The sequence below is a fragment of the Borostomias antarcticus genome (genome assembly GCF_949987555.1).
Source record: "Borostomias antarcticus genome assembly, chromosome: 28".
NCBI classification, from domain to species: domain Eukaryota; kingdom Metazoa; phylum Chordata; class Actinopteri; order Stomiiformes; family Stomiidae; genus Borostomias; species Borostomias antarcticus.
Genome location: NC_140261.1, coordinates 3,276,383 through 3,298,882, shown reverse-complemented (window position 1 = coordinate 3,298,882; position 22,500 = coordinate 3,276,383). Strand labels below are relative to the sequence as shown.

At 49.9% G+C, this 22,500-nt stretch overlaps 1 protein-coding gene across 1 annotated transcript in view; it reads right to left on the bottom strand.

Moving 5' to 3' along the window:
* The window catches only part of atp8a1 (ATPase phospholipid transporting 8A1), a gene marked incomplete at its 5' end in the record, with an annotated part of 46,338 nt that overhangs the window by 16,457 nt on the left and 7,381 nt on the right, over positions 1–22,500 (bottom strand). The window contains 6 exons of the mRNA XM_084459580.1: positions 1,174–1,296; positions 2,975–3,049; positions 10,151–10,261; positions 12,037–12,220; positions 13,397–13,569; positions 19,553–19,617. Of these exons, the coding sequence (XP_084315706.1) occupies positions 1,174–1,296; positions 2,975–3,049; positions 10,151–10,261; positions 12,037–12,220; positions 13,397–13,569; positions 19,553–19,617 (731 nt within the window). The remainder of the gene's footprint in view (positions 1–1,173; positions 1,297–2,974; positions 3,050–10,150; positions 10,262–12,036; positions 12,221–13,396; positions 13,570–19,552; positions 19,618–22,500) is intronic.

Below are 22,500 nucleotides of genomic sequence, written 5' to 3'. Positions count from 1 at the left end.
GGGCCACGCCTGAAATATTCCACACCCTTTCCCCCCCCGCCTCAAACGCAAACGGCTTTAATTCACAAAGACAGTATCTGTTGTGTACAAAAGAGCCAGGCGTGCGGAAAGAAAGGCTTTTTTGGGGGGGGGGGGGGGGGGGGGGGATTCCTGCTGGATTTTCACACCTCGCCTTAAGCCAGCTGCAGGGCGAACATCAGGGGAGAGGAGCGGACGGGCCAGAAGAAACAGCACACTGAGTAGCCAGGTCATCGTTTATGAGGATCCACCAATGAGGCTCTAACGAGGCGAAGGTAAACTGCTCGTTACCGTCAAGCAGGCGTGTGTCCGCCGCTACCATGACGACAAATGACATTAAACAGTTTCTCATAGGAGGCTGGAAACATGAATCTTGTCCAGAACAGAAATAAAAGCTGTGAAGGGCTATAGTGTGGTCTGGGTCAGTCTAATTAGCAGACGACTGGCCTGGCCTGAGGACTAGCTAGGTCCACTGGGTGCTTCCTAAATTACAGTGTCCAGACAGAGCCAGACCTGGCCAGACAAGACTAGGGAATAAACACCCCCAGAGCAAACACACCGTGCTTAAACAAATTGCATAATTTTCCGCGTTGAATGCCATCACACCGTGACAGCACACTCTCTCTTCACCCCCCCCCCCCCCCGCAACCCTCCTCCTCTTCCCTGGCCCGCAGCCCCCCTTCAACCCCCCCCCCCCGCCGCCCTCCCCTGACCTCCATGGCCACTCCGTCTCTAATCTGCCTCCAAGCGGCGCTAACCGGGTCTCCATGGCTGTGAGGAAGAGACTGGTGAGGAGGGGGGGGGGGGGGACATCTTTATTAACAGCAGGGGAAAGCTAATGGACAGCCCCCCCCACAGGCAGACAGCCAGGCTAAGCCAGGCCTAGCTGAAGCTCTTGACCACATCTCCGAGATCTGCTAGTCTCTATAAACCAGACGTAAGGGTCGGGCACGGGGACTGACAGGCAGACAGACAGGCCAGGATTGGGCAAGTGTCATTAAAGTGACGTAAATGGCTTCGGAGAGACGGAACACTTAAGCTTTCACTCAGGTTCTAGCTTTGGGTGTAGCGTGCAAATGGTGAAAAGGGATGGATGTCAATTCATTTTTTATGTGAAGAAGCCATTTATAGGGAGAAGACCGATGGCCGGGTTACCTTGGTGTTAAAGCCCATGGCATTCTGGGAGGTTTTGTAGAGTTCAGGGTACTTCAGCATGTTCTCTTTCCTGCATGAACGCTCAAATATACCCAGCGTCAAGGGAGGCAGGGCGGTGAAGATCTAGACCACACACACAAACACAAATACACAAACAACGGGATGAGCCAATTTACATGAGAAGAAAACAATTAACAATCATCTAATTACATTTCAAGTTTATATCAGTTTGAAAAAGGGCAACAACCTTTAAAATGGCGATTCTCTGCGAAGCTATAATCTTATTTCCTATTTTCTTAAAGGTTACAAGTAATATAATGGCCGTGATAAGGTTCCATGACAGTCAGCTTATGACTGTAGACATCTTATTATTAAATAAGATGAGGGAAACTATCAATATTAAGAGAGCCTTCCTTCAGAACATCAAAGCCACTCAGTCATTTCTGCTATACCAGTGTCTATTGTTCATGTCTAACCATGTTAGCTGCTTTGAAATACAGACTTATTAAAGGGGAATAGAATAGTCTCAATGGTCTCACTGTACATCAGTTCCACCAGAATCTGCACTTGCATTCGTGCATTTGCTCCAGTTCTTGTTTTGCGGGAGGCGGTTGACTCCGTCAAAAGTCTTTCTATTCCTATTCGACATGCTGGGAGTCTGTTCATATGCAAAAGTAATCTCGAATGAACATCTGCGATGCCCTTCACTGGTTAGCAGGTATTTCAGTGGCTATAGTGTAATTTCCAAGTGGTGTTGTAATGTTTCTGTGTGGACCAGCTGCTGGGGGGGGGGGGAGTGTTGGTATTGTGTGGCTGGGGGCGCTCACAGGCTCAGCAGTGCGACTTCCCTACTGGCCCATCTGGAGTCTACAGTCTGCAGACGTGGGGCAGTCGTCCCGGCGGGGCTACAGGACATGCTCCATTGGGCCCCTTTCTCATTCAGGGACGGGAAGATCTCCATTGAAGGGCGGATTCGGCCCACTGCATCTGACAGACTCCCCTCAGAGCCCGAGGAATTTTGCCGCCTTCTAGATGAGGTGAAAGAGTAGCCCCCGTGCTATGCAGCGCTGAAGTGTTTTAAAATGGTGGGTTGATCAAGAAATCGGTCCAGCGCCAAGTGTGGTGAGAATGTTCTACTTTTTTTTCCTCCACCGGTTCCCAACAAATCATTTCCATTTGTGGGCCATCAACAGAGTGAGCACTTCTCTCTTCTCACTTCCCTCATTCACCTTTGTTTATGGTTTCGGGGTATATCTCTCCGACATAGTTTAGAGTTATACGTCAACTCCTTTGAAACTAAACAGCGAATTATAAAAAAATCGGAAAGTTGCAGATTTTGTGTCAAACAAACTTTTTCCCCCCATCTATCCGCCCATTTTGACATGACAGATATGAAACATGAGTTCATTAAAAAGGGTCCCGACGCGGAGCCCTATGGGACGCCTGTGTTATGTGCCGCTGCTCCATACAACCTGTTCCCTTTATCACACACCAACGGCTGCCTTGGCCAGCCACACTTTTCAGGGCATGTGAGGCTGTTGTTCTTTCACATTCAGTACATAGTTTTGGGCACTGAGGGAATATGGACTCAACAACGGGTCATAAATAAATTGGAAATTTTTCAGGATGCCGATGACATGGTCCTGCAGTAAAGAGATGGTGTCTGGGGTGCCATGGCAAATGAGTTCCTTGCCAAAAAGGGACGGGGGAGAGGGGAAGAGAAGGGGGGGAGGGGGGGGGAGAGACACAGGCCCTTTCACAGTAACGGAGAGAGAGAACAGTAAATCACATCAACACTCACCACGTTGTACAGTCCGATGCACCAGCGCTCAAACAGAATCTGCCCGGAGAAGCCGTTGACAAAGGCAAACCAGATCTAAAAAGGAAATAATGGAAATGTTATCATTGATTAATTTCGGCCCCAAATAAAAGCAACTCGTTTTCACATCTGTACAGCTTTATCTAATCCATTTTTTAACATTTATCTTGAAGCGTGTCCAGAGCGGGAGATAGGGTTTCCTCATCAGCAACCCGAGAGAAACGCACGAGAATCCCTCTGCTCTCCCCCTCACTGCTCCAGAGTCATGCTTTCCATCACTGATAGTGATGGTGAGTGGCGACCCATTAGCAGATTATTATCAATCCTGTATAGAGTTCATAGAGGCTGCAGACAGCACACAACGCTCCCTTGTGTCTTAGCCGTCTATTGACTACAAAGAAACGTGTGATGAAAGCGTATAGTCCCGTCCATCAATGTGAGGCAAACCAAACGGCACGATCGATCAAAAATAAAGAGGTGGATGAAAGTCAGTAAACAGCCAACACACATTGGCCAACACACGTTTCTCCCCCCAATTCTTAAATGACGTGTTTTCAGTCATTGTAAAGACCGAACTAAATAACCCTAAATCTAATCTGGGTTCTTTTGAAGTTGTGACCTGTGCTCAACACATCATTACTCTCGTAACCCGCCATGTTTCAAACTGGGGGGGACGGGGGGGGGGGGGCACGGGAGACAGGGATGGACATGGACTGAATTAGTGGAATGAGTGGGAGTGGGAAAGCAGAGTCAAGATGCCATCTCCACAGTGGAACATTTCTTATGGATTCATGGCCGGATTAGATCCCTTCATATATCAAAACCCACCAGTACCCCCCCCCACCCACACCCCCCACCCCGATCCGCCCAGGGACATGAGGGTGACAAGCCAGGTTAGTTATGAGGCAGGAGCTGGGGTTGGAGGATGGAGTAGATAAGGGAGAGGCCTTGGTTCTGTTTAGCCAGGGGGGGGGGGGGGGGACTTGGAGATGAACATGTATCGAAACCATATGCCGCAATGCAGGGAAGAAGAGGCTCATCACCTCCTATCGTGATTAGTCTGGACTTCGGGCGATAACAGAACCGGCCGCAGAACTGTGAGCAGCAGCGCGTGGATTACGCTGAGTGGAGCGTTCACAATTTACCGGCCGGACTGTTTATACCCTTCCAGGGGAATAGCCGACATGTGTTGGTCAATGATGGACGGTGCATTCCTCTGTACTCGTGGCTGCTGTAAATGACGCGCGGACACCGCTTTTTTAGCCGTGAGATTTTCTGCTCGTGTCGGAGACGGTCAAGTCGGACTGTCCGTCTCCGTGTCGTATTGTTGCGACAGACAGTGGGGCTGAACAGGCCCTGTCTGCCGATTGGCCACGGCTGTTGGGAGGACAACGGCGGACGCTGTGTTGCGCCGCGGCCAGCCTGCGAACACCGCCTCGCTTCATTTAACTGCATTATGAAGGCATGAATTGCTACAAATTCTCGGGCTCGGACAAAGCCCGTCGGAGGCGCCGCACCCCGCTACAGCCGTTCTCTACACGCCCAGGAGCTCGTCCATTGGCCCTTCCCATTCCTTCGTGCCGGCGAATGCGTGAAAATGTTCCCAAAACAAACCGTACATCATCCCCTGGGTTGGTGGGGGGGAGAGGGGGCCGTGTGAGGATGGATGTGGATGCATGTGCGCCCCTAACGCGCCCCCGAATGCCACGCCCACCCATTCCAGCGCCTGCTCTTCCCTCCATCAGGTGCATTCTACCGTGATGTTGTTTTCTTTAACTAGGGGGGCCACCGGTGGTCAGCTCCTCTCTCTCTCTCTCTATCTCTCTCTCTCTCCCTCTCTCTCTCCCTCCCTCCCTCTCTCTCTCTCTCCCTCTCTCTCTCTCTCTCTCCCTCCCTCTGTCTCCCTCTCCCTCTCCCTCTCCCTCTCTCCCTCTGTCTCCCTCTCTCTCTCTCTCTCTCTCTCCCTCTCTCTCTCCCTCTCTCTCTCTCCCTCTCTCTCTCTCTCTCTCCCTCTCCCTCCCTCTCCCTCCCTCTCCCTCCCTCCTTCCCTCACACAGGACTTTTGCTCCAGTCAGAGAGCATGTGACTAGCCCTTTTTTTTTTGGCTTTTTTTTTTTTGTGTGCAGTTGAGCTTCCTGTCCACAGACTGTGATCACATGGTGTGCATGCATACGTACAGTACAGCCTCCCGGCGATGGGAGGGATGGTTGTTTCAGGCGTTCGCCTTGATGGACTGAAAGAGCACGGACGGCTGTTGCCAGGGGTTACGGCGAGATGAAGTGCGAGGCGTGTAGCGGGTCGAAACCAGCGGCGGAGACGGCGCGATGGTAACGAGTGGCTAGCGGGGGCGGGTCAAAGTGCTGAATTAATTACGGGCGTTTCAATGAGGGGCTCCCGAGCCGGTATATTGTTGTGCTAAGTTAAAGAAGCGGCCTATTCAGGGCGTGCGGTAGCCGCTTCTGCCCGAGTGTTTTGGCCTGGTCCTTTAGGGTGTCGCTGGCGCCCCTCGCTCTCTCTCTCACTCTCTCTCTCTCTCTCTCTCTCACTCTCTCTCCTGAGAGACAGATGCATTGATTTGCTCATTAGAGGAGGGAGCAGGCAGAGCAACCCCCCCCCCCCCCGACAATCTTTTTCTTTCTCTGCTCATTGAGCGCCACTCAGCGAAGGGGTGTGGCTGGCCTCTCTCCCCCAGTGCACATTCTGAAAAAAGTATTGAGTTGGGGGATGACGGAGGAGAGAGGGCATGAGGGAGGGGAGGGAGGGGAGAGGGCATGAGGGAGGGAGGGGAGAGGGCATGAGGGGGGAGGGAGGGGAGAGGAGGGAGGGAGGGGAGAGGGGAGGGAGGGAGGGGGCATGAGGGAGGGAGGGAGGGGAGAGGAGGGAGGGAGGGGAGAGGGGAGGGAGGGGGCATGAGGGGGGAAGGAGGGGAGAGGGGAGGGAGGGAGGGGGCATGAGGGAGGGGAGGGAGGGAGGGGAGAGGGGAGGGAGGGAGGGGAGAGGGCATGAGGGAGGGGAGAGGGGAGGGAGGGAGGGGAGAGGAGAGGGAGGGGAGAGGGGAGAGAGGAGAGGGAGGGGAGAGGAGGGAGGGGAGAGGGGAGGGAATTCACGTTGCCGATATACAGGCAGCCCTGCATATTCATCAGTGAATCAGAAATCAATGATTTGGGTGGGAGGAGGCGGGGGGTGGGTTGACATTTTGTCCTCTATTCGCATTATTCACCTGGCAGCCATATTGGTCAGTCTGGGCTGCGGAAGTGCCCGTTGACTTCAATGTTAAAAGTTCGCTGTAAAAACACCACTTCAAGAACCGAAATAGTCAAAATAACAGGCTGAATACACTATCGGGGTTACAAACTCATCATTACCAGACTCTGATTGTTTTTCACTGCCGTTGTTTTCGCGTTTGGAAATACATGGAGGTGAATGAGCCATAGTTAGCCGCCAGCTGCATTCACTCCGATGTATTTCCAAACACGAAAACAACGGCAGTGAAAAACAATCAGAGTCTGGTAATGATGAGTTTGTAACCCTGATAGTGTATTCAGCCTGTTATTTTGACTATTTTGGTTCTTGAAGTGGTGTTTTTACAGTGAACTTTTAACATTGAAGTCAACGGGCACTTCCGCATCCGCACCCCTCATTACGTCAGACTGACCAACATGGCAGCTGAGGTGAATAAGGCGAACATACATGCAGGTACTGTACAGCCTCTGGGTCCCATGAAGAGGCTAACAGACTCCTCATCCCCACCGATAAAGAAGGACGGAAAGAAACAAGAGCAAAAAGAGGGATGGATGGAGGAGGAGAGCGGGAGCTAGTGTGGAGGGTGGGGGGTGTGTGACCATGTTGGCTGGGGCCCTGGTGGCCCTCCATGGGCTCTGGTTGAACCTCCACCTCCCTCCTCCCTCCGGCCCCCGGCCTTCCTCCGGCAGCCGTTCTAAAGCCCTGCTGAACCAGCCTCTTGTAATTACCTCATAAATGCCACTTACCCATCAGCCTCTCCGGTGCCGCTTGACAACGTGTCAATCAAACACAAGTGCCCAGCTGGACAGGTCACTTGAATGAGTCACTATGGCAACTTCATTGTGTAAGATATCTCTAAGACATTCACTGTGGCTAAATGGTCGACCATTTTGACAGATTTGGTTTTTGTTTGTAAATTTACTTAGGCCTAGTTGCAAGCTAATTCCTCGCTATTGCATTTTGCGCTATTGTATTTTGCACTGTCCTGTCTTGTTCTTGCACCTTATCTGTTTGTCAACAGTCCAAAGCAAATTCCTTGTACAGTATGTATGAAAAACTACCTGGCCAGAATAAATCCAATTCCAATTCTGATTGCAAAGAAAGGGGTGACTATAGCCTATACCTTATATCCTTAATTATTTTTGGCTGGTATTTTTCTCCTGCGACAGACGTCAGTACATTTATGGAAGGTGTTCCCTCAGTGTCTGTCCTGTCAGAAAGAGACTGATCCTCAGCAGTAGGAACAACCAGCGGACCATGAGAAAACAGAGGCCTTGAATGGCAGGCCCACCTGTCAGTCAATCAGATAGTGGAGTGGCAGCCTTACTTCCTGACTCACAATTAACCCGACTCCAGACTGCCAGAAAAACAGCAATTACTTCACAGCTGCTCCCGGCACCACAGAAAGAGCTGCACCTACATTCACATTCCCCAACAATGGCATCAGAAAAATCCTTTCCCCTCTTTCTCTTTTCAAGGAACCCAAAAGCCAGAGAGAGTGAGTGTGTGTGTGTGTGTGTGTGTGTGTGTGTGTGTGTGTGTGTGTGTGTGTGAGAGAGAGAGAGAGAGAGAGAGAGAGAGAGAGAGAGAGACGAAGGGCAACTTAAGTGTAAAGGTCAATACAGTCCTCTGGTCATGGTGTTCAGATCGTGAGGCGCACTGTAACAGACGATGTCCTCGACACAAAACTTCCAACAAAAAGGTTAAAACTCCCCTTCGGCCTCGACATCCTCGCTCCTTCTTCTGGGACACGGCCCGGGAGCAGACGAGAAAAACATGTGCGGCACAAATGTAAACCTATTAGTGCAACAAATGTAGCTTTTGGCCCTTCCCTGAGGTTGCTAGTGTCTTGGATGTCAGGCCCTTACAAAACAGGGGCGTTTGATACATTGCGAAGCAGCAAAACAGAGGAGAAATCCCCTATTATGTACTTGAATCCCCTGAAGGAGGAATTGGGTGGAAGAGGGGGGAGCTAGATTTTCCTGGAGTAACAAAAGGTGTGCAGGGAAGGGACTGGTGGGGAGAACTGTAGACTGTAAGGGAAAACAAGCTCCTTTGAAAGAGAACGGGTGTGTTTGAATGGAGGCTTGTGGCCGAACGCACAAAGAGAGACTAAATGAAGCGGGGGGAGGAATTTCAGCTGGAGGAACTTTTAATGAGTGTGTTTAGACCCTCCTGCCAGTGACGTCCATTTTAAATTCGCATTAGGAGTCGGCGTAGTGATGAGAACCATTGCTCTTTGCAATCATACCAAACGTTTTGCCAAGTATTCGGAGTTCAAAGAGTAATTCCCAGTTGGTGCAACAAGATTACCCATGAGCCCGAGTTAAGACAACAACATCAAATAGTCTAATTTCATACAGTTGCCTACGGCAGGGGAGACTCTTGATTGCAATTTGAATTTCTTTTTTGTACCACATTTACATACGGTATTCAATATAAAACAAAAAAGTTTGATGGAAAACAAAACCGATCTGGCGTGTGCAATGTGAAGCCGTAAAGCAGCGAGAATGAGACGGTAAAAACAATTATGTGTTTGAGGAGCCGTAAAACATGAACGGTTTGCATGTTGAAGTTTCAATAAAGCTGGACTACAATACCCATCATGAAAGAGGATAACATTATCCGAGCCTCTGAAGGAGGCCTGTGTGAGAAGCAGTGTTTAAAGTGTTTAAATTGTCACAGAGGCACAGTCAACATCATATTTAACCATGACCCTCTGAGAGACATTGCCTCCATAGTTGACCAGAGTCTATTGAGTCTTTATGCGTAGATGCAGACATGCAGGAATCTGAAGGGTCTCCGAGATTTACTGCATCCCATAAACCAAAATGAAGATGTAAAGGGGGTTCAGAGGTCAAGTAGCACGGAAAAAGAGGATGAAGAGGAGAAAAAAAAAACTTTTTAAAAGGACTCATATTTCCACGCCGGGTTAGACCAGGGCGGGGGGGGGGGGGGGTTCAGCCCCTTCGCTCTCACGATCGCCCATGGGCGTTTTGTCGGTGGGACATTCCCATGACATTTGGCTGATCTTCTCTGCTCCCTGAATAGTCGGCCTGGTCCAGTCGCGCCGGGATCCACGCAGGGCCGACACGCACCGAGGCCTCACAGGGCCGACACACACTGAGGCCTCCCTCCAGAGAGGGAGAGGGGGCATGTCGTTCACTGTGTCTCTACCGTTTCAGACAGACATCTCAAGCACGAGGAATTGAGGCATTGAGGGGAGGTGGGAGTTGTTGTTGGAAAACCTCGACATGTTAGAGGATTCAACCCTGGGTTGATTGAACGAGCTTAAACCTTGTGAACTTGTGATAAGTCACTATCTCTGTACACACTGAAAAAACAACGTCCGACTGAATGCACGGCGACGCCTTCTCTGTGTCAAGGGACTTGGGAGAAGAGACTTGAGTTCTTCCAGAGGTGCAACTTCCTTGAGTCGAGTGTGTGAGGCTTTAGATCAAAACGTCCCAGCACCCTTGTGGCAGAGCTGATAATGAGCCCTTAGCTTGTCACGTCACTCTTGGTCGGAGCTCTGAACCTGCTATCAGCTCGGGGCCTGGCTTCTGTCACATGCCATCACAGACCCTGCCCGGCCCCGGGCTCCCACTGAGCAGCATTCCTCCCATCTATACTGGGGCTTTCTTATACCTGGGCACATGATTCTATCCAGCTGAACTGGAAATTTTCACGGGGAGTCATTAGGGCGAATTTCGGCGCAACCGCAAATTGGCCTTTAATGTGTGGGGGCAGTCACCACCAGAAATACAAACATGGAAAAATCGAATGCGAATGATTTGCTTCGACGTGACGATTTCATGTGGAACATTTGCTACGTCTACCAATTAAGCTTGCTACTAACTATGGCCTTGTGTGTAGACCTCAATGTCTGGTTCCAGGGGGAGTTACGGGACTTACCTCGATGATGTAGAGGACAATGTTCTTATAGAAGCAGTACAGGATACACTTGGCTACGCGGTTGTAGTTCCAGGCGCCGTGGACTAGTAATAGATTCTTCAAGTATTTGAACTGCATGGGAGACGAGGGGAGAAGAGGCCAAGATAAATGAATAAGAAAAACCTGGAACTCGGGCATTATGTGGTGCACATTACTGAAGCTCTCTTGTGTTCCACGACCAGGGCTCTAAGCATTCAGAGGAACTTTTGAATTAAATACAATCTTCTCTGTAATTGACAGCAGGAAGCGTTATGGTATGCTGGGGAGTAGAGGGCAAAGTCTTCCTGGATACATTCCAGGCATTTTTTGGTCACCGTTTGATTCTGTGCGTTTAGCTTTGCCTGACGTTGTTGAGGAGAGAGAGCAAGTGGGGGTATGTTCTCTCAGGGTGTAATATCTAAATGGGTTTCTGATAATCCTACTATTTAGGGTATGCGGAACATGTAATACTTCATGTGTAATCACTCGCAGGATAAGTGATTATTTTGAGCAGGTTGCACAGAGGCAACTGTTTTGTCCTGGTTACCAAGCAGCTAACAAAGCACACACTGTCCCACTGAAAGAGAGCTCGATACGGCCTGTATCTCTGTCATATCCTCTGTCATATCCACTTTACGTCAAGAAAAAGATTACACACACTAAAACAAAATGGAAAAGTCAACACGACTTGGATTATTTGAAGGCGATGTCATCTCTCACTAGGAGAGGAGGACGGCACTTTTTTTTGTGGAGGCAAATTAAAATGTTTGATCCTGTCAGCCTGACCCCTGGCCGTCTGGGATCAGATGACCGGTTATCACAGCAGTGAGCTGGAAACAGACAGCGGAGCTGCTGGGGCCTGAAGCTCGCTCTTCTTCATTCTGCTGATCCCTCAGGTTTTACAGAAACAGCATCACGTTACCGTGCGCTTAACTGCCAGAGACCTTAAGGTACTGAATAACTGCCATCACATCCAACTGTGACGCCGGCCGTTACAGTGCACAGCGCCTTCTAAACCCCAGGAATCTGGAAAAGTAGTCTGATGTCTACATCTAAAAGGAAAAAAAAAAACTTTTACAACTTTAAAATTACAAAGATTCATCTAATAATGCGGGGAGAAAATGAAACGCTATAGGGGAGCACGGCTACGCCGATGAGGACAAATCGACACGACGTCTGCAAAAGTTATTTGATCCCCTGCAGAGCTGCGACATAAATGGATTAACCTGTAGGAAGCAGTGTGCTTTTGTCAGATATTCACTCTGTGAAATGTCATGTGGATGGCGGGGGGGCACTTATATGACCCAGTCTCTCGCTGAGAAATTGGATGCTGCGACGCAGGATAATGCCCTGTACCGAGCCATGGGTTCTTTCTCCCCCTAGCCCCCGGCGATATCAACAGGGAGAACAGTGAGGATGGTAAATAACACGACATGGAGGCAGGCTGCGAGTGAAAAAAAACACACACAAAAAAAAACAAGACAGATCCATGATATAAGAGCTCCACGGCTTTTGTTCGGGGGCACAATGCCGCCTCGGCAGTGGAGCATATGTAAGACGATGATTCTCAGAGATAGCAGCATGGATAGCATAATACGTTTACATAGTGCTCAGAGGATCGGTTACTGTACGCCCGTTCTTCTGCGAATGCAGCAGGACACGTGTGATCTACTGCTGCTACCTGCGCGCCTGTCAATAGTCACCGTTAGCTCATTGTGGGATAAACACCCGATCTGGCTACCACGTTCCATCGCGGCCTCCTATAGCGTCTGGAACCTGCCTGGTTCCCTTTGCGGGTTCCACAGGGTGTGACCGGTGAGGTCCCTGATGCTAGCATGCGCACGCTTCCCCCACACCTCGCCTCTCACCTGGGCGATGGAGTAGTCGGAGGAGTTGGCGGCCTGCAGGCCCTCGTTGCCCGAGATGCCCACGCCGACGTGGGCCGTCTGGATCATGCCCACGTCGTTGGCGCCGTCGCCGATGGCCAGCGTGATCACCTTCACCTGCTTCTTCACCATCTCCACCACCTCCGACTTCTGTAGGGGGGACACCCTGAGAGCAGAGGGGACCACAAGGAGGTCACAATGACGTAACCCTCAGTTTGACTGAGCGCATTAGGGTACATTTCACTTTCTTGTCGTGAATAATCTATATTTTTTAAAAGCACTTTGTTCCCTTGACTACACTTCTAGAGAGCATATTTTTTTAGGCATTACACAAGCAATTGGTTTAATTTTCTGGCTAATAATTCTGGCCAACAGAGACACCCCCCCCCCACCCCCCCCCGGGCTGATCCCTCCACCCCCGTCTGACTGGCTGACCTTCCTGGCTTGGTCCCGTAAACTACACCTCCTCATGTGATGGATCTGCGTCGTCCTGCGGCCCCCTTCCTTTACGAGGTCTCTCAACTTTTACCCCCCTTCAACCCCCGACAGGTCTCTCCCAGCCTCGCCGTTCCCCGACCGAGGAGCCGCGCCTCCACTGAGCGCCGAGCGCCCCTCAGCCTCCGCCGAGCGCCGCTTTTTAAGGTGATGAACGGCACAGCCCGTCTCCGGGGCTAGGAGTCGTAAACTGGATGTCGGTTGTTATGTCAGCTAGCGAATCCCAGCGAGGCCATTTATACATTATTTTCCACATGCTTGAAGGGACCTCGCTCTCCTCTCCCGGGTCGGTATAATGGCGGGAGGCGGGGGAGGAAGAAGAGAACGCTGACGTCATGTCATGGGATTACGGCAGCGGCACCTGCGGTTTGTTGTTGTTCTTAGAACACGCCGGTGATTTTCTGGCCCGGTACCCCGTCACTGCCGCTCGGCCACTCAAGTACTTCCTTTAATTTACAGTATGTGGCCTGGTCGGATCAACCTTCGTCATTTTCAAGTTGTTTTTAATTTGACTTCCTCAGGTTTTAACTGCTGTTGTAAAATAAACTACAAGCTACAGAGTAATGCATTATAGCCTTTCATGAGGAGGCTTTGGCCCGAATCTCTCCTACCGTACGTGTGACTTGTTCCCATCACTAGTCTCATGTCAATCCAGGCTAACATGTAAATGCAAGTTGAGTGACAGCCTGAAAATGTTGTTTGATAGACTTTTGATAGCGTTAGTATGAGGAAACTTATACAGTGAGTGCCTGCTTTTTGTTTATTGATACAGAATATGTTATTAATTCTTAATATTAATTCTTAATATGACGTCTAAGTGGATGATAATGGCTACTGTAGGTCTTACCTGCAACATATCACCGCCTTACAGGACAGGGCCAGGTCCAGGAAGTACTGGCGTGCTCCGAACGTGAGGGCGTATTTCAGCGTCTTTCCGTCGATGATGAGGGCAAAGTCGTTTTCCTTGTAAAGGGCATCTCCCAGCATTCCACAGTGATGGCTAAGGGTCTCTCTTGTTCCCTGTTAAGACAGCAATACATGTTTTCTCATGACTAGAACCTCCAAATCTTGGCAAAGTATTTCGAATAACAATCAGAGTATGTTCAAATAATTCATTTAGATTTATTCAGAGAAAAATCCCAGAAAAATCAAACTATTTTCCAGTGACATCATACAGTACAGTATTTCAGCCTTTATAGATGTTAACTATATCGTATAGGACTGTATAGTTAATAGTAGACATACGGTGGAGTTTATTTGGGTTTGGCAAGTCAATTCAAATGTGTTAGTTGATATAAAATCATACAATGACAGAGCATGTAAAAATCACAAAAACTACCCCAAAACACATACATTATGCCACGCTTCATAAGAAACAGTTTATTGTTCATTTGAAAAAGTTTCACATAGTATTGAACATTAATAATAGTATGTCCTTTCATCTGGGTTAATGAGCTATTCTTCAGGAACGGCCAAGCCAACTGAATTTATTCAAACTGGAAGCCAGGAATATTTCTGTAAGTTTATTAAACCGGGAAAAATTGAATTACCCGTGACATGAAAAATAAAGAACCTCGACTTGACCTCTTTCTATTTCTTACGTTTCTACTCTGAGAACAATCCTTCAAATGCGAGCTAGGCCTTGAAGAGGAGACTGTTATTGTAAGGGTTAGGGTGCGCAGGCAGAGGGCTTGTATTTGGCCAGGGGATAGCATTGAACCTCACTACCATTCCCCCCATTAAAAACAGCCCCACGTCCCCCGGATCATCCGCTGAGTGATGAATAACGCTCATGAAGGCATCGTCTCTCATGAGGGGCGGGGGGCGTCCTAGCTGCCGGAGGTCACCCAGATATCTCCACTCGCCTTTCAAGTCTAATGAGACGTGTACAGGTCACACAGGATCCCAGAGAAGGTTTCAGGTCTAGAGTCGGGGGGGGGGGATGAGCCAGAGAGGCCGTTCCCCAGCCTGGCTGTACAGTAGTAAGTCATCGCGGGCACACATCCCGTCCTCAGAGGCCCAGGATTTTATAAGTCCCTAAATCAAGAAGGGCTGTTAAAAAGATAAGCCCGGCCTGTCCACCCCTATAGCTCACCCTATGATGCTATACAGCAGCTGGCCTCAATGCTTTGGCCACGTTTTGCATGCCGAGCGGACGGATCCAGACCTCGGCCAAGACCAAGTTCAACACCCTGAATGGGTTTATTCTCAAGTCTGGTGATATACACCGCGTTGATGACAAGTTATGGTGTGAAACTATAAATATGAGTATGACCAGCAGGATTAAGTGGCCACATTCGAGGGAAGCCAGCATCCGCCACTCGGGAAAGCCTTGGAGGGAATTAATCAGTGATGATATCATCTTTTCATCTTTTCATTTAGAGAACACAGTCTTCCATCTTTTTCACAGATGGCAAAGCCATCAGGAAATTAAACCGCCAAGTGTCCATTTCCAGAGTGACCAGAACAGGTAGGGACGTGCTAAGGAAGCAGTGAGAGGGTTGAGTGTGCGGTGTTGGGCCAAGGGGTCAGTTAAAAGGAGAGACATCAGCCTCTTAAACCAACGTAGTCGGAATACAATTCCACCAATCTATCATATTCAGAAGGTTGGGGAGGATGCTTCTAGAAGCGGGGATATTAAACATTAGGAGAGGAGAGATGACAGCGAACACACATGCTGCACACTGATATGCTCGTCTCAGTTTCCCTGCAGCGAAAGAAGACTTTGATTTGATTTGAATTTAATTGTCATAAAATGTCTGACTCAGTTTCAGACCTGAAGCAACAACTAATTACATGGTTGCATACAATACTGTCCCTCGATTTCAGTTAATGGACGGTACAGTAAGTCTCTGATGACTGGTTACGGCTCCATCATTGAAAATACTTGATGAACTTCACAAGAAGAAATAAACTTACTGCAGTGCACCGGTGAACTTTATTTGTTGAGATTGGGCTTAAACCAAGGACATTTTGATTAGACTAATGTTTTTTCTGTTTACAGACCGACACGCAACATTAACTTTCGTGTAAATGAACCATTAACATTTCTAACGAAGTTAGATGAGTTTTATGATGCGGGAAGTGGAGCGTGCAGATGAGTTGGAATACAGAATGTGAACTTGGACGGAGGAAAAAGAGCAAGGGCTAGAATAACTCTTTCTTTTCAACATCACATTCCAAGCGTCCACCAGCTTCCTATCCAACAGCTGCGGCAATTACAGACGGGGGTGTGTAATGAAAAGACGTATCAAATACCAATATTACCATGCATGGCCAAAAATTATATCCCACAAAAGTAAACAAAATGGTGAACCTGAGACTACAGTGTGATTCAAAACAGTCCCACACACAGAGAGAGAGAGAGAGAGAGAGAGGGAGAGAGGGAGAGAGAGAGGGAGGGAGAGGGAGAGAGGGGGAGGGAGAGAGGGAGAGAGAGAGAGAGAGAGAGAGAGAGAGAGAGAGAGAGAGAGAGAGAGAGAGAGAGAGAGCAGCAGGACATCACCTACTAGCCAAGGTGGGTGGTAGGTGTGTGGGGTGGTCTGAATGTGAGGTGTGTGAGGTGTGTGCGTGTGTGTTTGTGTGTGTGTGTGTGTGTGTGTGGGCAGGTGTGTGTGTGGGAGAACACCCATCAGCTGGGTTACGAGACTTGGTTGGGCTGTTCCACCCGAAGGCATCGTCACCTCAGGTCACACCTAACACATTTGCCAGATGGTTGGGCCAGGCGTTACCATGATGAGATCTGGGCGAGCGGGTGGTCAATAACGAGGCTGAGGGAGGGAGGAGGGTCTGGTGACGGTGAGGAGGGGCCGGGGGGGGTCAGTTACCTCAGGGCAGGCAGATTGCACCGACGGGAGCGCGCGACCCTTGGCCTGGCATAACAACGCTCTGAAACCAGAGCTTAAAGGAAATATTTGAAGAGATGGGCCTCAGGTTTCACAGAAAGAGAGAGAGAGTGAGTGGAGGAGAGAGAGAGAGAAAGAGAGATGGAGAAGGAGAAAGTTTGAATGGAAGAGGATGCAGGGAGGAGTGCAGCTGTGAGGAGCTCTTCACATTGAGCGTGGCCATCCCCGATCGGTGCCGTAAAACAGCACGCCGCCAGGCGAGGAATCAGTCTGTTTATGTGTGTGTGTGTGTGTGTGTGTGTGTGTGTGTGAGCTTACGCACGGAAGGACAACTCAGTGTAAGCATAGCATCGCATTTTACTGTATGTCTGCATTCACCCCCGGAACCAGAAGGAGTTCCTTAAGCCGGTGAGTTGGAACAGGTCCCGTGTGAGTCAGGCAACGCGGATGTGCAGCTGTAGGCGTGCGTGTCGGCTTTGTACGTCTTCCGAGAATGTAACGTATGTGTTTGGGTTCAACCCATTTATCACAACGCACGATCACAGGCAGTTAAACAGCGCGGCCATTTCCTCAAGTGGGGTCCCCCATTTCCACCAATTTCCACGGAGGAATTTTAGCGCTAATGCTACTCGTCTCCTTCTAAAGCTTCTTTGTTATGGCTATACCAGCCAGTTACGCCAATGAGACTCAGCAGTGTTTAGTTTTAGGAGTGCCTATATGGCGTCCATTCCGAAATGCATAAGAGGCAAGAGCTCAAGACTTCAGCTCAAAGTGTTGATATTGCTTTTGAGTGATAAAGCCAACAGGACATGACACACTTGATAGGGATTCTGAGTATAAAGAAAATATAGCCATCTGGCTAATACAGACATGGAGTCTCTGTCTGGACAAGACACACGTTTCGCTCCGCTTCTCTGGGGGATCGGAGGGTTTAGCGCAGCCGGGGGGCTCTTTCACGCCGTCAAAAACTTCGCCCTCTCTTTGATACCTGTTTCTAAACATGGCGAAGGGAAGACGTGCTCCGATTACTCGCCCCCGCAACACGAGAGCACCGCAATTCCCAGCACCACTGGCTCTCTGTTCATTGAGCCCCGACTTTGGGGTGTGGATTGAAGGGGGTTGGGGGGTGAATTCCTCGGGCCGTGTTTTAACAAACAACCTTATGTAAGCATCTGCAGAGCCACAGCAGAATGGGAGCTGACATTTCAAAGACTGCTTCGCGAAGGCCCCGAGATTTAGACCTCCGTTTCATTTATCACGCCCAACGACCGGCCGACAAGAGTGAAGGCCGTCCGTCGTCGCCTCATACCCCTCCGCCCTCTCGCCGTCCTTCCCTCTCCGGCTCTTGATCCCCCCCGTCCCCTGCGTCAGCACAGCGAGGAGTTCCTCCTCTGTCCGCGGCTCCTCTCCCCGGCTTCCTCTCCGAGGGAGGAGGAGGAGGGGTGGGGGCGGCCCTCTTCCTTCCTAGCGACAACAGACAAGAGTCTCCCACCAGGGGCTGCTTGACCTCTCAGCTGGGCCCGGTAAGGCTGGGCTTGTGTCTCTGTGTGTGTGTGTGTGTGTGTGTGTGTGTGTGTGTGTGTGTGTGAGTGTGTGTGTGTCCTCTCTGTTCGGGGATGCCTTTTATCCGTGTGGTAAAAGAGAGGGACGCTTGCTTCTGGCTACGAGCTGACATCCCTCTTCGCCACCCCTCAGTCCTGACAAACCCTCCGGCTCCCTGCGGCCCTGTGACTAGATACTGTAGGGTTGAGGGCATTCCTCTGGAGTCCCTAGAGTCCCTCTGGATAAAGACATCTCCTACACCAAGAGTCCCTCTGGATAAAGACATCTCCTACACCAATAGTCCCTCTGGATAAAGACATCTACTAAACCAAGAGTCCCTCTGGATAAAGACATCTCCTACATCTCCTACACCAAGAGTCCCTCTGGATAAAGACATCTCTTACACCAATAGTCCCTCTGGATAAAGGCATCTCCTACACCAATAGTCCCTCTGGATAAAGACATATCCTACATCTCCTACACCAAGAGTCCCTCTGGATAAAGGCATCTCTTACACCAATAGTCCCTCTGGATAAAGGCATCTCCTACACCAAGAGTCCCTCTGGATAAAGGCATCTCCTACACCAAGAGTTTGACATAAAGCCATACTCTATGCACTGTGGTTACCACAGGCAACTTGGTTCAGAGTTGTTGCAGTACATAATTATCCTTCTGTCTCTTTGAACTGTTAGTCAGAAATATTCAGATGACCGAAAGAAAGAAAGAAAGAGAGAGAGAGAGGTAAAGAGAAACCGACAGACAGAAAGAGAGAGGTGGGTGCTCGAGGAGAATACCGAAACAAAAAGAGAGGTTATGATCGAGCCAGAGGTCAAAATGTCGACTCAGCGAGGTGTTCAGAACTCAGGGATGACGTTGGTCAGGGAGCTCGTTTGACATGGCGTTGACAGACACTGCCCTCTTCAAACACACCGTCCGAAGGCCCAAACTCTAACGTATAAACCAATACATGCCCCTTAGAGTCGTCCTTCATCCACCATTCACCAAACAGCTAGTGACTAATGGTGCGTTCGTTTATAACTGAGAGGTGGCAAATTGCGACTTGCTACTAGGAATTATTAAATAAAACGCTGCATGAACTCGCACTTCCTCGTCGCAAATTCGGATATGTTTTTCAGCCCCCAGTTGCTCGAATGCACTAGATATAACTAGGTAACTGTGATATAATGGTATATAGCTCGAATGCACACAGGTCGGAGGTAGGTATTTTGCCACTTGCGACTTGCCACCTCCGACCACAAACGAATGCACCATTACTGTACCATGCTATGTCGCCAATAAAACTCAACACTACCGACACGCAGCAAGCGCAGCCATAAGCTTGGATTAACCTGTCGATGGGTCAGCATATTTGTGGGGGTGACGATTTACCTTTGACACAAAGAGCTTTTTTTTTTACATTCCCGACACATGAGAGAGAACATTTGAGATTGGGATCAAACTGAGTGCGAGGTTTAGGAATAATTTACGCTAAACCTTTTAACCTCAATCTAAGAGGAGGAAGAAAGAGGGATTGTATCTTGGTTGTTGCTGTGGAAGCTCTGTTCAGAGAAAATGACACAGGCCTGGTAGATGTTTATCCTGTCTGCTCTACTCACATCCAGGGTGTCTTCGTTGATAACCAGCATGCCCATGTTCTTGGTCAGCAGTTTGCAGGAGTGTCCTGTGGAAGGAGAAATTAGGAAATGTTACTGTACATGTATGTGCAAGCAGCTGAGATATTAGTTACCTCAACCGAAATTATGAAACTAAAAAGTCTAATCTTTCCCCCAACCGTTCCTCCCCGAAGCCAAAATGGGGTGAGAAGAAAACGAACTCACCGCTGCATTATGTACCACAGGGTCAGTCTCCAGTCCGTCAAAGTCTGGAGACAAGTCTAATGACCGTGGTTACATGTCAGCTTCCTGTTTTATGAGCTAGTTACACCTCTGTTTGTTCAACACTCTTCCCTCGGGAGCAGCCATCATGGCTCTGGGACGAGACGGGCGCTCGGGGTCACCTCAGAGGTGAGAGATACAGGCTCCCAGGGGAGGGAGAATGTCTCAAAAAGGAACTAGGGCTAAACCCTCCATCTAATCCCTGACTCAGTCCACCATCTGTGGAGTGACCATACAAACATTTGTGGGCACCATTTGTTTTACTTTCCGCTCGGAAGAGACTCCTGTTTCTAAGAGGGTTAGCCATACAACCTAAATATGTATTAGGCTTTCCACACTGCACTTAGCCCCGGGTTAAAAACATTCTTAGAACCTCCTTAGCCTAAGGGAGCTGCTAGAACCAGCTGTTAGCCTCAGGCTAAGGGAGCTGCTATCCCCAGTCTAAGGGAGCTGCTAAGAGAGCTGCTAGCCCCAGTCTAAGGGAGCTGCTAGCCCCAGTCTAAGGGAGCTGTTAGCCCCAGACTAAGGGAGCTGCTAGCCCCAGACTAAGGGAGCTGTTAGCCCCAGACTAAGGGAGCTGTTAGCCCCAGTCTAAGGGAGCTGTTAGCCCAGTCTAAGGGAGCTGCTAGCCCCAGTCTAAGGGAGCTGCTAGCCTCAGTCTAAGGGAGCTGTTAGCCCAGTCTAAGGGAGCTGTTAGCCCCAGTCTAAGGGAGCTGTTAGCCCAGTCTAAGGGAGCTGCTAGCCTCAGACTAAGGGAGCTGTTAGCCTCAGACTAAGGGAGCTGCTAGCCCCAGACTAAGGGAGCTGTTAGCCTCAGACTAAGGGAGCTGTTAGCCCCAGTCTAAGGGAGCTGTTAGCCTCAGACTAAGGGAGCTGCTAGCCCCAGTCTAAGGGAGCTGTTAGCCCCAGTCTAAGGGAGCTGTTAGCCTCAGGCTAAGGGAGCTGTTAGCCCCAGACTAAGGGAGCTGCTAGCCCCAGTCTAAGGGAGCTGTTAGTCCCAGTCTAAGGGAGCTGCTAGCCCCAGTCTAAGGGAGCTGCTAGTCCCAGTCTAAGGGAGCTGTTAGCCCCAGTCTAAGGGAGCTGTTAGCCCCAGACTAAGGGAGCTGCTAGCCCCAGACTAAGGGAGCTGTTAGCCCCAGTCTAAGGTAGCTGTTAGCTCCAGTCTAAGGGAGCTGCTAGTCCCAGTCTAAGGGAGCTGTTAGCCCCAGTCTAAGGGAGCTGTTAGCCCCAGTCTAAGGGAGCTGTTAGCCCCAGTCTAAGGTAGCTGCTAGCCCCAGTCTAAGGGAGCTGCTAGCCTCAGACTAAGAGAGCTGCTAGCCCCAGTCTAAGGGAGCTGTTAGCCCCAGACTAAGAGAGCTGCTAGCCCCAGTCTAAGGGAGCTGCTAGCCCCAGACTAAGGGAGCTGCTAGCCCCAGTCTAAGGGAGCTGCTAGCCCCAAACTAAGGGAGCTGCTAGCCTCAAACTAAGGGAGCTGTTAGCCCCAGAGTAAGGGAGCTGCTAGCCCCAGTCTAAGGGAGCTGTTAGCCCCAGTCTAAGGGAGCTGTTAGCCCCAGACTAAGGGAGCTGCTAGCCCCAGGCTGAGAAAGTTTTCACACTGTGTAACAGAGTGCGTGGGAGGAGATGCAAATATCTAATAGAGACCTGCATAAACAGACACAAGTGGGCACACACGAGCACACGCACACGTACTGTACGCCCGCCTGCACATACATGCGCACACACGCACGCACACACAGACACACACACACACGCGTACAGAGGGGGTCTTGTATGAGGAAATGAACAGGTTTCACCTCCAGAGCTCAAATCAACACCAGCCAGGGACAGGGTCTGCGCCGGGCGGATTGTTTTCTTAAGTGCTAACGCGCAAACGTCCCCCCAAATTTGCCGGCGTGTGGAAAATGTCTCTTGGCTCTCAACACCCCGTACTCCAACAACACATCTCGGCCCCCCTAGTTTGACCCCTACAGCCGCCCCTATACAACCCCTACACGTACACATTTATCTCATAAAGGATCTGTTACTCCGGCCAAACCATCATTTTCATTTGGACCAAGTACATTCCTGGCCTTACTCGACCGGGCCTGGTGGAACTAAACAACAGCGCTCTCAGGGGGGTTGGGGAATGTGGTCAACGCGACAACTGTGCCACACTAGTAACCCTATAGTTTTGTTAAGAGGAGACTAGGGAAGTCATTAAAAAAATGCTGAAAACAAATTTCAGTGATAGTAGACTCAAAATGTCTGCCGGAGGCGGGCACTGCAGAGGGTGGCACTTAGTAATAGTCGGGCATTGTGAGGGGGAGCATCAGGGGGGGCTCGTGTTAGCGTTGGCAGATGGGTGTGTGTGTGTGTGTGTGTGTGTGTGTGTGTGTGTGTTTGCCCTTTCGTGTCTCCCTCCTAGAGGAGGACGCTGTCCCCTCTGGCCAAAACAAACACATTTTCTATTTACTCGCCCGCATGCTCACTCACGGTTGCCTTGCGGGACATGGAGAGCACTGTAGCCTCGCGACTGACCAGCAGGCAGTGTGCTTTCATGGAGCCTGACCAGTCCTTTCAGCAAGGGCAGCTCAGAGCTCAGCTCCATGTGATATCCCTGCTAACTCTTCAGGTCTGCAGCTAGCGTATGTTGTCAGAGCGGTTATGTCACAGGGACTGGGGTAAAAGAG